This window comes from Asparagus officinalis, chromosome 4, assembly GCF_001876935.1.
Source record: "Asparagus officinalis chromosome 4, Aspof.V1, whole genome shotgun sequence".
NCBI lineage: Eukaryota > Viridiplantae > Streptophyta > Magnoliopsida > Asparagales > Asparagaceae > Asparagus > Asparagus officinalis.
The window spans coordinates 13,672,535-13,685,545 of record NC_033797.1 but is presented as its reverse complement, the minus strand read 5'-3'; the positions used below and the strand labels follow the sequence as shown (position 1 = coordinate 13,685,545).

At 36.1% G+C, this 13,011-nt stretch overlaps 4 protein-coding genes across 5 annotated transcripts in view; 3 read left to right on the top strand and 1 right to left on the bottom strand.

Moving 5' to 3' along the window:
• The window catches only part of LOC109836680 (glyoxysomal fatty acid beta-oxidation multifunctional protein MFP-a-like), an 11,175-nt gene extending 1,846 nt beyond the window's left edge, over nucleotides 1-9,329 (top strand). The window contains exon 6 of the mRNA XM_020404655.1: nucleotides 5,738-9,329. Coding sequence (XP_020260244.1) covers nucleotides 5,738-5,764 — 27 coding nt within the window. The 3' untranslated portion in view covers nucleotides 5,765-9,329. The remainder of the gene's footprint in view (nucleotides 1-5,737) is intronic.
• On the bottom strand, nucleotides 7-3,464 carry LOC109836678 (plant UBX domain-containing protein 7-like). Of its 2 annotated transcripts, none has more exons than XM_020404652.1 (9): nucleotides 3,336-3,464; nucleotides 2,647-2,723; nucleotides 1,929-2,076; nucleotides 1,755-1,832; nucleotides 1,593-1,661; nucleotides 1,118-1,261; nucleotides 893-995; nucleotides 556-824; nucleotides 7-204 (listed from the first exon to the last, which is right to left on the bottom strand). In XM_020404652.1, the coding sequence occupies exons 1-9, from the start codon at nucleotides 3,417-3,419 to the stop codon at nucleotides 34-36; spliced, it is 1,143 nt and encodes a 380-aa protein (XP_020260241.1). In that variant the 5' UTR covers nucleotides 3,420-3,464; the 3' UTR covers nucleotides 7-33. The 2 variants fall into 2 exon arrangements, with proteins under 2 accessions (XP_020260241.1, XP_020260242.1); XM_020404653.1 differs by having other exon boundaries at nucleotides 556-809.
• Nucleotides 3,841-9,558, top strand: LOC109836679. Its single transcript, XM_020404654.1, is given in 3 exon segments — nucleotides 3,841-4,125; nucleotides 4,127-4,334; nucleotides 9,336-9,558. Coding segments are annotated over 2 exon segments (363 nt in total). The 5' UTR covers nucleotides 3,841-3,954; the 3' UTR covers nucleotides 4,319-4,334; nucleotides 9,336-9,558.
• The window catches only part of LOC109836677 (transcription factor bHLH111-like), a 14,788-nt gene continuing 11,358 nt past the window's right edge, over nucleotides 9,582-13,011 (top strand). The window contains exon 1 of the mRNA XM_020404651.1: nucleotides 9,582-9,667. Coding sequence (XP_020260240.1) covers nucleotides 9,665-9,667 — 3 coding nt within the window. The 5' untranslated portion in view covers nucleotides 9,582-9,664. The remainder of the gene's footprint in view (nucleotides 9,668-13,011) is intronic.

Below are 13,011 nucleotides of genomic sequence, written 5' to 3'. Positions count from 1 at the left end.
CTTAATTCGCCCCAATTCATGACATAACTTGGCCTATAACCATGCAAGAGATAGCAGAGAATTGCATAAATCAGCTTCCTCAAAAGTTTGATTGCTTCCCGCCACCAGAGTCTTTGATGCAGCTCCAGGCATTGATTGTGTCAACACAAAGGCCTTTCTGGTCTTGCTTTCCTCAACAAGAGAGTAGCAGAATGGCCATAGCAACTGCAAAATCAAGAAACAATCACCATGAACAGCGATAAATTAGATAAGATTGCTAGTATGGTTATCTATAATCAAAGTTGTAGTTTTACTTCAACATGCTCACGTATGTTCCGAGTCTTTCTAAAGGGTCAAAAGACTCAAAATTAAGCTAATTTATGCACAGTGGTATTTTCTTTTTTCTCACTAAAACCAACTTTAAAATCTCCCTGATGAAATTTGGAAGATGGATCATATTCTATCCTAGTGTTTATATATACCAAGCTTAGATGTACGGAGGATTGAAAACATCTAAACCATGATTAACGTGAAGAATTATAATTTTATACTCTTAACACAAAAAAAATTGAGCACCTTCACTGGATCAGAACGAAGGAAATTTCTCTGCAGTCTTCGTCCGTCAGGGAAACGAATGGCCACCGTGCAGATGACTTCCTTGCTGCCTTGCGGTTCTGCAATAAGAGACGGATATGCAGGCTCTTCTACGTCCTCGGTAGGCAAGGTATCATCTTCTGAACTTTTTTGTGCATTACCCAAGGACACATCATCCACATCTTCTGCAGTCTGATCTCGATCCTCTTCTCTTGGATTAGCCATTGACTCCTCATCTACAGATGCATTGTCTATGGTGGGAATGTGTGATATGAGTGATCAAATAACAATATATATGAATAAAAACAAGTTGACACACCTGTAACGTAGGTATCAGAAGTCTCAGCATTTTCTCTTGACTTCTTCTCAGAAGGACCAAAAACCCACTCTTGTGGACTTTTTTCCGTATAAGGGAGCAGACTCTGAAAACAAAATAATCATACTAGTGAAGATAATAACAATTAAAAAAAGTCACTAACTAAATAAAACACTAAAGGTTTAATTTTGTTCATAAACTTGAAGAAAAGTTTAATCTTCATCATACCTCCAATAAATCCAGCGGCTGTATCATTCCGTTCCAACAACGCATTTGCTGGCCTGTTATTGGATCTATGATAAGAATTGCTGGTAACGAGGAGACCTTATAGTAGGCATTCACCTTCTTGCCCTCATCGGTATCATTATAAACCTGGATAATTATGTGACATGACATAAAAATAATTAGATATGATATGCACATATGCAATCATATGGACAGAATCATGGTCATATAATTCATGAACAAATTTAGACCGGTAATTCATCTGATATTAAATGCTTATTTCCGTGAGTTTCCATAGTGTCAGCGACTTGTAAATATCCAACATGCCAAGTATACTCTGCATATATATACTACAAGACCGTATCGATAAGTGTCTAAAGACTTATTCTTAGTTTTACAGTTGTCTTCACTAAGTACAAACTAAGTAGTTTATGTATAAGAAAATTTAAGTAGACGATTAAAATGGTGCATAGTATACCTGCCAGAAAATGAAGTTATGTCGTATCATTTCCTCGACGCTCTCATTGGACCAAGTGTCCCTGTTCAGCTACACAAAACAACCAAACGAGGAACTCAGTTTACAATCAACAAACAAATTTCGTTTAAAACATCATAAAATCAAGATTTAACAAGTCTTTACCAGGTGCGAGTTGAATTCTTCATTCGACTGCAGATTAACTATCAGCCACCTGTTCTCAACTAAAGACTGCGTTTTCACCTGCAATTCATGTAGACAATGTATCTTTCAATGACTTAATTCAGAAAAAATTTGCTGATCAAAATTCAAAGTTTGGAAACTTTAAAAAAAATTTACCTGCGTAAAAGAGCCTTGAATGGTCAGGGAATTTGGACGGCGATACAAGGAAGCAAGATTACCACCAGAAGCAGTTGGCGTGGGATCAACTCTTCCATCCGATTCCCATACTTCATTCCTTGGCTTATCGTGTTTTGGATTCAGGAAACTAATTTACAATATATGGAGATGACAAAGTCAAGAATTAGACATATGAAGAATCATGAAGAGAATGATTTAATATACAAGAAGAAAAATTTGTAGGAAATTTAATCATGTCATAATTATGAACATCTTTTATAGGTCACGAAATCTGCTACCATAAAACGTTGGAAAATAACTAACCTTTTTTTTATCCGCAACTAAAATAGAGATTATCAAATAAATTATAAGGATCCAATAGGACTAATTGATTCCGTCAAAAGACAGAAGATTAGCAGATCAAAGCATGATAAAGTTGTATAACATAACATGACCTAACATCTGATTTATCCCTAAAGAGTAAGTAATTAAGACTCTAAACCACCTTTTAATCTTCAATTAAACTCTTTAGGATGCACTTGCATAACATCAAAAATCTATGCTAATATTAATCAAATACTATGCCATATTGCCCTACAAGCTGACCCTCATCAGAACGAGCTTCACTAACCACTATAATAATCACCGTAATAAAAAGATAAATAAATACTACTAACATTGAGAATAAAATGTATGGGTTCATTTAATTTTTACTCACCTAACAGGATCCGTTGACCCGGCCTCGCTCCTCATGAAGAAGGAATTGAGTGCTTCTTCAAGTTGCCAATTCCTTGCCTGCAGAATCAAAACGTAACACATTGCAATCAGAATCCAATTCTTGTAAAATTACTAATAATAACAAAATATTTCATATATATAATACATTCCCCAACTTTGTAGGAGTTAATATTATTCTGAAACTTTTTTTTATTTGCAGGCCTTGCGGTGTCCTATGTTTGTTAGAGTATAAAATTATAACTATAACCCTTGATCCATATCATAATTTTAACATTTTGGTGGAGCATGCACAAGGAAATTATATCATGTTACCCTAGCAATCCAAGTTCAGTTCTCATGTACCGTGAATATAAATTGGATTTACAAAATATATCGCCGATTTAATTCTGATTTTAACACATAAAAAAGTCACGTAATCTAAAATCATAATCATAACCCTCATCATAATTCCAAACTCTCTCAACAATACATTGACGTTACATGATGCACACATGACATGTAAAAATAACGCAGTGATGAACCTCGTTTCGAGATCAGAGAGTAGAACTTCTAATAAATATTTATCAACGCGACAAATAACTACCCCTCCAACATGTAATTAATTCTAATAAAAATAATATGGCATAAACTCCAAGGCACATAAATAAAAGAATTATTGAGTGATGAAACCTTGAGATAGTAGACTGCTAAGGCCTCAGAGTTGATGCCAGTGATATCGAGAAAAGATGAGATCAAGTTGGAAGAAGAAGACATTGTTGCTTGTTTGAGGCAACACAGAGACAATACAAAGAGAATTCAGAGAAAATTTGATGAGAGAGCAGAGAGGAGAGAGGATATGGGTCCGGTATATAAGATTATTTGGATCCGAATCCAAGTATGACTAGGGGACGAAATTAGGTTAAATTAGGAGCTGGTAATCAAAATCCAATATTATGTAGGAGTTGGAAACTTGGAACTAAAAAAAAAAAGGAATATTTATATATTATTAGTGTTTGAAAAAGTGAGGGTTAACTAACTTTAATCTTTATAAAGAATTTGTTACCCTTTGACAAAATTTCCGTTTAGATGGTGAAGGAGGGTTTAAAGTTTAAACCCTTTCACCCTTTTCTGAACCCCTTGCCAGCCAAAGGTTAATACCGTAAATATAAATCATATGTAAATAAATCCGAGGAGTCAGCGGGTTTGGGTCGTCAGCGGATTCGAATCCAAAATACCTCTCATGATTTAGCCAGACCAAAATTAGGGTTTATACCAAAATCCCCAAATCTCTCTTGAGAGAGACAAAACAATGTCGGATTCGTACAGGAAAGTGAAAGCAGGCAGGCTCACCTTCAAGGGCGGCGATCTCGCCACCGTCAAATCCATCGACAAGAAGAAGAACAAGAAGAAGAAGCACAAATCCAAATCCAACGGCGAAACCCTCGACCCCGACCTCGGCGGCGACGAGAATCATGAATCGTGCCACGGCTGCGGAGAGGGAGAACATCTACACGATCGACGCAGCGAAGAAGATGAAGTACGAGGAGCTGTTTCCCGTTGAAACGAAGAAGTTTGGTTATGATCCCGCGAACAAGGAGAAGACTGGAGCGAGATCGGTCGAGGAGGCGCTCGATGATCGCGTCAAGAAGAAGGCCGATCGCTATTGCAAGTGATCAGATTCGATCTAGGGTTAGGGTTTCTTGATTTCTTTTCATTCTGAATAGTTCACTGAATTAGAGCTGTTTGAAGCATTTGATGCTTTACTTATGGATTGATTATTGATACTATTATGATTCGCGACTCTAAATAAACCCAACTCCTGTGATTTTTGTCCCCTTTAGGTTATTTCTAAGAATTATAACATGTTGGTCTACTTTATTAAAGAGCCTTATAGTATATTAGTTTATATTATGTGGTATACTGGCTGCGGCTGTGAGCAAAATAGGCGTCTAGAGTGCAAGAAGGCTACAATTTCTAGGGATAAGTTAGGATTTTTTTTATGTGAAAGTTGTGAACTAGAAAGGAAATACATAGCTTTTGTCCTTAAAAATTAAGATTGAGATTGAGAGATCATCCCTGTACCATTTTAGTTATGTAAGTTATGTTTCTTGTTAGTTCCTCGTTACATTCAAATTTTAATAACGCACCGAACAAGTTTGCAAATACCGTTGGCAGAGGCTGTTTCTTAATTCTCTGGATAGGGTTGAATAACTAAATTAAATAGAAAGGAATAGAAGCTAAGCAATGAAGCATTTATAGTTTTCATTTGAGTTCAGAAGTAAGCTACTTATGCAAACATGAACTTTTGGTTGATTGCTTAAGCAGATTGTTACCTATTCTGTGTCTTGAGAGTCTTCTGGGGACGAAGACTAGTTTCAACTTTATCATTTCTGTTGTATGAGAAAAGTCTTGAGAGAAATGTTTCATACACCGAGCTATGCTCTCTTTTGCTAATTGAATCTTCATTGAATGTGGTCAGGACATGTTATCCCAGCTTCACATTAACTGCTGTAACTTCATAGGGTTTTGATAAAGATTCAACATTTAACTCAAATCTTTTGATTAAATTTTAGAAATTTAAATTCTTATTGCACGTAAAGCCAAAAATGATTGCATACAACTTCCCTGTACTCATGCCTTGGACATGGAGCCAAAAATTTCCAGAATCCATGAGTATTTAGTTTCATTCGCTACATGAATCTTATGATCCTTATTTTTTACAGAACCAACCTCCTCCATAGTACCCTTACAGTCACCGTTTGCATCCTCAATACCGTCCTTCTTGACTTTACGAATAGCAAAAGAGGTACATCCTCCTTAGGTTCTTTTGTTGGATTGGTAATAATCGTAATTATTTCTAGTGTATACTGGTTCTCACTATTGTTGATTTAACATGTTGAGTTCTTTTGGGGCTGTCCTGGTCTCCATACACTATTCATAAAAGCTTACAATGTTCATGTCTTCTTACTGTGTCTATATTGATTTCTGTAAGCCAACAATAAGGTCGTAAAATTTGGGGGACTAGATTTATATAAGGGATCAATATCTGAAAATTGATGGGCGGTCTTCCTATTCCAAAACGTTTTGCATACACTCAACAACTACCAAAAAGTTGTTGAACTCCTATGTTACCTGATGATACAAAGCATCCATCTCCTCATCCATTTGAAACGCCTCATGATAAGTAGTAGGAACAAAGACGGTAGATAAACAAGAGGCAAAACAGAAAAGGTAGGAGATAAATGTGACAAAGAAATAACATTAGAAATAAAATGTTTGGTATTGCAAAACCAGTTATCTTTCTGAAGAGCTATAGAAAGTTTAGAATCCTTAGTTGAAGTAGATTGAAAGTAGGGTGTACTGGTGATTTGCATGTTAGTCTGCTTTCATCCTTGATAGGTCTTGGATGATAGTTTTTCGTTTGCTAGCAGGAAGAAAGGGTGCAGAGGATGACATGCAATTAATCAATAACATGTAGTTAAAACATCACCCCCAAAATTCTTTCGAGTATATAATATGTGCATATAAATCAACAAGTTATGATCAATATCAAGCAAGTGACAATTCTTGCGTTAGCAATACCAATTTGTAGTGGCATGTGAGAACAAGAAGGTTGATGAATGATGCTATAAGATGAACAATAATCTAAAAGGCATTTTACATATTTTCTATAACATTATTAGGTCCTAAATTTTAATAGATCATTCACATCAATTCATAGTTATTCGATGAATCTTAGTAAACAAGAAAGGAATTTTGACCGATCTTCCATTGAAAACAATCATGTATTATAGAATTATCATCAATAAAATAGCAAATATGAAAAACCAGAAATGTTTTCAACTAGATATGACCCCAAATATCAATGTGAATTTCAAATGGAGAACTACAACTTTTATTTTGCTATATGCAGTAAGACCTATTATACTTACCTAACTGACATAATACACGCTTCAGCTTAGATACAGACATAACTGAATGACCTAGCAAATACAGAAGCTTTAGAGAGGCATAACCAAATCAATGTCTGTCATTGAAGAGCTAAAACATCAGATGCAATGGTCTTCGCTGGGTTACAGAATTGAATATAATAACGTCGCCATATTGATAACTCCATCAAGTGTTTTCTTCGTTAAAATCCTGGAACACACTTTAAGGAGGAAAATTCAAAATTATAGTCAAACGACCAATGAATAAAGTTTAAAAGGGAAATGTTTAACATATTGCATATTAGACAAGCCTGAGAAAAGCATGACCTAACCGATAGTTCCATTAAAGAGCTGGAACATAGGATAGAACAATAACAATGGGTACATGAGGTGGTTACTGAATTAAAGATAATAAAGTCCATCATGTTCATAACCCTGACCAATCATCTTCTACGTTTGAAAATCTTGTAATACATGATGATGTAGAAAAGTTAGACAGCATTTAATTTTTTTTTCAAATGACTAGAAAATAGAAAATTATGAGGAACATCTTTAAACATGTTGCAAGCTAGACAAAGGTATGCAATGGTGTTGAACTAATGATTTTGGTGCCAATAATAGATAGACAATGAATGACCATCATCAAAGAGAACAAAATACTGGAAACTAATATTAAAAGTAGAATATGTGTTAGATTTACCTGCTCTAAAATCGACGGTCCAAAAATTGACCAAGAACTTGCAACACGTGATATCTGAACGTGCCAGAGTAGGCATATTTTGTTAGATATGGGTTGAATCTTCTGAAGTAGGAAATTATGTTCATAGAGCTTTCAAAAGACTGATGCATGGCAATGGAATCCTGTCTAACCAAATAACAGAGCTAATTTTGTCAAACATATACAAGATATAAGATGAAAATGTTCGATCTTGTCGGCCATAAAGTTTCTAGCATTTACCCACAATATGATTAGTTTGATGATGATTGTTACAATAAAAATGCTTGTTTTGGCCTCCATTGCCACCATGACCAGCACGACCTCTACAACCACTACGACCAGACTTTCATGACTAGTTATGTGACCATGACCTAATAGAGCACTAGGTCAGGTAAAGAAGACCTATACAGTACTCATGAAAAAAAAACCCACCGCAGTAATAATGAATCAATTTGAATGCTCCATTAAGATTTCACTATCTGATAATACCATGAAATATACGAAAATGCTATACGAAAATGCTTTCCAGAATCATTACATTCATGGCACCATTTATTGGACATTTTGTGCTCACACATGCAAGAATAAAATGGCATTCCTCAGTGCAATAATTGTTACTTGCTTGATATTGCATAAATTTATTAGATTGTAAGATTGTTACATACTACTGTGCAGAGTGATAATTGCAAAATCTAAGAATTTTTTTTATTTTCTGGGTTTGAGTTGGAGTCTCTTGTTGCTGTGCGCTAATACTATGAAATATACAAAAATGCTTTCCGGAATTATTACACTAATGGCACCATTTATTGAACATTTTGTGCTCACACACACATGAACAAAATGGCATTTCTCAGTGCAGTAATTGTTACTTTCTTGATATTGCATAAATTTATTAGATTGTAAGATTGTTACATGCTACTGTGCAGAGTGATAATTGCAAAATCCAACAAATTTTTATTTTCTGGGTTTGAATTGGAGTCTCTTGTTGCTGTGCGCCAAACAGATTCTTGGATGTTCTTCTTTGTATTCTTGTGGATTTTCTTTTGGGGGGGTTTAAACTTCTTTGTTGGGATTTGCTTATGCTTAAAATGTAGAAAGGATTTGCTTCTCCTCAAATTGTTGCATGAGAATGTGTGCTACGTAAACGTAAATGTTTTAGTTCTCCTTGAATTTAAGTGGGTATAGGAGAGAACATGACTCTTGTTCTACCTGAAAGTTAAGCTTAGGTCTGCCCTTGCATCGTCTAGTTGAGTACAAAGATCCTGCCAGAAACGTCCTTATCAAGTGTTTATATTGCGGTTGTAATTGTTCTTTTTCATATTAAGGATGCTAGCAGCTTTATGTTGATGATGCATATGTGAAGCGTCCTTATTTATCATATTGATTACTGGTTATGTTTTTTTTTTTCCAACCTTGTTGATTGCCTTTCTACTTTAGCTGTTGTTATTTTCAGTGAAATTGGTCTGCTTGTTGATTCATTGAGTAGTTGAATGCTTGGGAAAGGCCTGTTTTCAAGGACATATGCTGTTGTGACTTTGTTGATTCCTACTTACAGGATTGGACTGTTGAACTTCCCCACCAACCAGGCATTTTGCTTAACTACTCATTAGCTAGTTAAAGTTTTCAAAGGATATCAAAGACATGCTAGGCACAGGAGCGAAACCTGGGACTTTTCTAACTCATATCATCACTTTTTTTAAAAAAAATGTGAATTATGTTATCTCTAGCATTCATTTATGCCATATATAGCATGTTTGAGATCCGTGTGGACATTTTTCAAAGTGCTTTCTGTATCGAGTCTGATCAACTTGTTAAGAATTTGAGAGGTGAACACCTGCTGCCTCTAGGTCTTCCTACCGCGTAGCACCACTATCAAGCAGGAATATTAAAATTGATAGCTGGTCCATAGTCGTGCATCTTTTTCTTTGATACTTGATTTATTGCCTATAGTTTCCAAACTTATAATCGAATTTTGAAGATTAATTGTGGTGCCGAGGCTCTCCTTTTTCTCCCCTCACCTGTTTTCTTATATTTATCTTGTAGGTGTTCTTGGTGTTTCATTTGACATTCCGTGTGGAGGGATGTTAACTAGAGGCAGGAGGAGCGTGGAACTTGGTATGCCCATGTATGAACTTGTATAAAGATCGTATATCTTGTGCTTTGAATGTTGTCTAACATTGAGATTGTTGTAATTGACTTATCATATGCCTTGAATTGTAATGCACATACAATGAAATTTTCACCGCGGCAAAATTTTACATCTCAATGACCAGGCTGCAGCTTCGTACTTGACAAGTTTCTTTCGTCCATTGGATAAAGTCAAAGCTGGATGCGATGGCTTCAGTTCTTGAGCCAGATCGAGGACTTGGAGTATGGTACCTTACGTTCATCATTTTATTTAACTCTTGTTACAGCCTTAGTTGTGGCTGATTGATTGAAGAAATCTTAAGCAACCTGTAAAGCAAAGTAACATAATAAATATTTGTTAGGCATAAATGTCATAGGTCCTGAATGCATGATTAAGGGTGCTCAGAGGAGAAGTGAAAGTTGCATATATATTAATTCAGAGCAAAGATTATTCTTAATATATGAAGTATGAATAATCACATTTACTAATCCTTCTCCTCTAGATTTAATTTGAGTAAATTGCATGACAAACTCCTCATCTGACCGTGCAACATTGCTCCATGCCATAGATTCCCATTAGATTAAAATGTTGGGTAGCCATCTGTCACGAAGGGAATCATTCTGGACAAATGAGGAATGTGATTTTCCTGGGATTCCAATATAACGGCAAACGTCGAACTAACTTAATGTCAAAACAGCAGAGCCCTGATCATAACTAGGGTGAATTGCGGATTGTCCTCCTCTAATAAACTCCCTGGGTGTTTTTTTGACTCTTCTACCCTCGTGAGGTCTATTTCGCAAAAAAAAAAAGAGTTAAAAAAACAAGAAGAAGAAGAAGAAAAAAAAAAATCCTCTGAGGGTAACAGAGTAAAAAAAATCATTTCGGGGTCAATCCATAAAAATAGAACTACAAGGAGTCTATCTGCAATTGGGCGATAGTGCGGGGGTTGATCTGCAAATAGCCCTTATAATTATGGATTCAAGCTTTTGTGTGGTTAAGAATTAAATATATCTCAATATGTATGGAAGATCTTTATATATTGACCTTGTACCTTGTGTGTATCTCTGGTTGAGTACGAATGTTAGTACCAGTTCTATCAATATATACTACATGTGAGCAAGGTATTGTGAGTTGTTGACTAGAAGGGCAGGGGAATAATTTGGAGACTCCCAATCCATTTTTATGTTTCAGATTATCCTTCTTGCCAAGAGATGTTTTGATAAGATTTTATATACCACTACCTTATGTAAAATTAAGGGGGAAAAACGACTATTGTTGTAATATACTAAAGAAATGAAACGAAAGATGGACAAGAGACAAGAGAATAAGATAAATTGTAATTTTCATTTCCACCTTTTTTCCATACATCCACCAATTTATAGATACATTGTGGAAAATAAAAAGACATTGGACTAATGAAAAGTCACCAATAAATATTTCACATTAATAAAGTAATGTTCACATTCATTTTGTCTTTTAGGTTTCCACAAAATGACTTTTGGATTTCAACACTCCCCCTTGGACATTACTTCGAGATGTCAATGCCTCATTAAAAACCTCGCTAGAAAAAAACCCAGTGGGAGAAAAACTAGTCGAGGAAAAGAGTACACGACATATATATAGATTCTTGTGTTGCATTAGTTGCCTCATTAAAAACCTTTGGCTAAGAAAACCCTGTGGGAAAAAAACTTAGCAAAGGGAAAAAGAGTACAACTATAGTCCTTCAAGGCGCAATCTTCGGGATTGTATTGAAAATTCGCTCCCCCTGATGATGACAATCTTCAGAGTCTATGCTAAGAAAAACCCAGTGGGACAAAACTTAGCGAAAAATATGACGATAGACTTTCAGGGCCCAATCTTCTAGGATTGTACTTTAAAAATTTGCTCCCCCTGAAGACGATAGTCTTCCAAGTCTGTGCATACCAATATTGTGAACATATTTCTCAAAAGTTGATGTAGGCAGGGATTTAGTGAACAAATCTGCAAGATTGTCACTTGAGCGAACCTTTTCAATAGTGATTTCACCATTCCTTTGGAGCTCATGTGGATAAAAGAATTTTGGTGCAATATGTTTTGTCATGGTTCCTTTTACATATCCACTGTTCATTTGTGCAACACAAGCTGCATTGTCCTCATAAAGGACAGTGGGGGTAATATCGTCTTTCGCTAGGCCACACGAGCCACGAATGTGTCGTATCAACGATCTTAACCATACACATTCTCGTGAGGTCTCATATAAAGCGATAATCTCCGAGTGGTTAGAAGAAGTAGTCACCATAGTCTGCTTGACAGACCTCCAAGAAATGGCAGTACCACCACAGATAAATACATAACCAGTCTGGGATCTGGCGTTATGGGGATCAGACATGTAGCCAGCATCCGAATAGCCCACCCAGTCTGGGATCTGGCGTTATGGGGATCAGACATGTAGCCAGCATCCGAATAGCCCACCAATGTCATATCTTGGTTTCTTTTATAGAATAGTCCAAGATCTTTTGTTCCTTGAAGATAACGAAGGATATGTTTAACACCATTCCAATGCCTCCATGTAGGAGAAGCACTATACCTTGCTACCAAGTTCACCGCAAATGCTATATCAGGCCTGGTGCAATTTGCGAGATAGAGAAGTGCTCCAATGGCGCTCAGATAGGGAACTTCTGGCCCTAACATTTCTTCATTATTTTCTTTGGGTCTAAATGAGTCTTTATCCACTTCGAGGGACCGGACAACCATTGGTGTGCTAAGTGGATGAGATTTGTCCATATAAAACCTTTCCAAGACCTTTTTCACGTAGGTCGACTGGTGTAGAAAAATTCCTTCTGGGAAATACTCGATCTGCAGGCCGAGACAAAACTTGGTTTTTCCCAAGTCTTTCATTTCAAACTCCGTCTTTAGGCATGAGCTAGCTTCTGTAAGCTCCTTGTGCATTCCAATAACATTTATATCATCAACATAAACTGAGATGATACAGAAGCCATTTTTTTCTTTATAAACACACAAGGGCATAAGTCGTTATTTACATATCCCCTCTTCAGGAGGAAATCACTCAGTCGATTATACCACATCCTACCCGACTGTTTTAAGCCGTATAATGACCTTTGCAATTTAATACTATACATGTTGCGATTTTCATTTTCACTCAATTTAGGGATTTTAAGTCCATCTGGGACTTTCATATAAAAATATTAACATCTAATGATACATATAAAAATATGGTCATGACGTACATATACTGCATATATAAATTCATAGTTTCTGCCATATGTATTAACTTGCGGAACGTAATACAATCACTAATAGGAGAATATTTTACATCTAAATCGATGTCGGGTCTCTGCGTGAACCCATTGAGCTATGAATCTCGCTTTATATCTCACCACCTTACAATTCTCATTTATTTTTCTTACGAAGACCCATTTATATCCTGCAGGGATATATGAACTACAGGTTCAAAAATACTTTAGCGAGTTCAGCTCAGCCTCAATTGCCACTTCCATCTCACCTAGTCCGAGTGCTTCAAGCACTCTATTACCGACATAGGTTCTGGATCCAGATTAATTTCGGAGATAGTAAGAGCAACTGTAGAGGCAA

Excerpts from the sequence above, each read along its gene's own strand:
- LOC109836678 (XM_020404652.1), bottom strand. The coding sequence starts at position 3,419 with ATGTCTTCTTCTTCCAACTTGATCTCATCTTTTCTCGATATCACTGGC. Across the intron at positions 1,662-1,754 it reads AAGAATTCAACTCGCACCTG|CTGAACAGGGACACTTGGTC; the intron begins GTAAAGACTTGT and ends TGTTTTGTGTAG. Across the intron at positions 205-555 it reads TTCGTTCTGATCCAGTGAAG|TTGCTATGGCCATTCTGCTA; the intron begins GTGCTCAATTTT and ends TTGATTTTGCAG.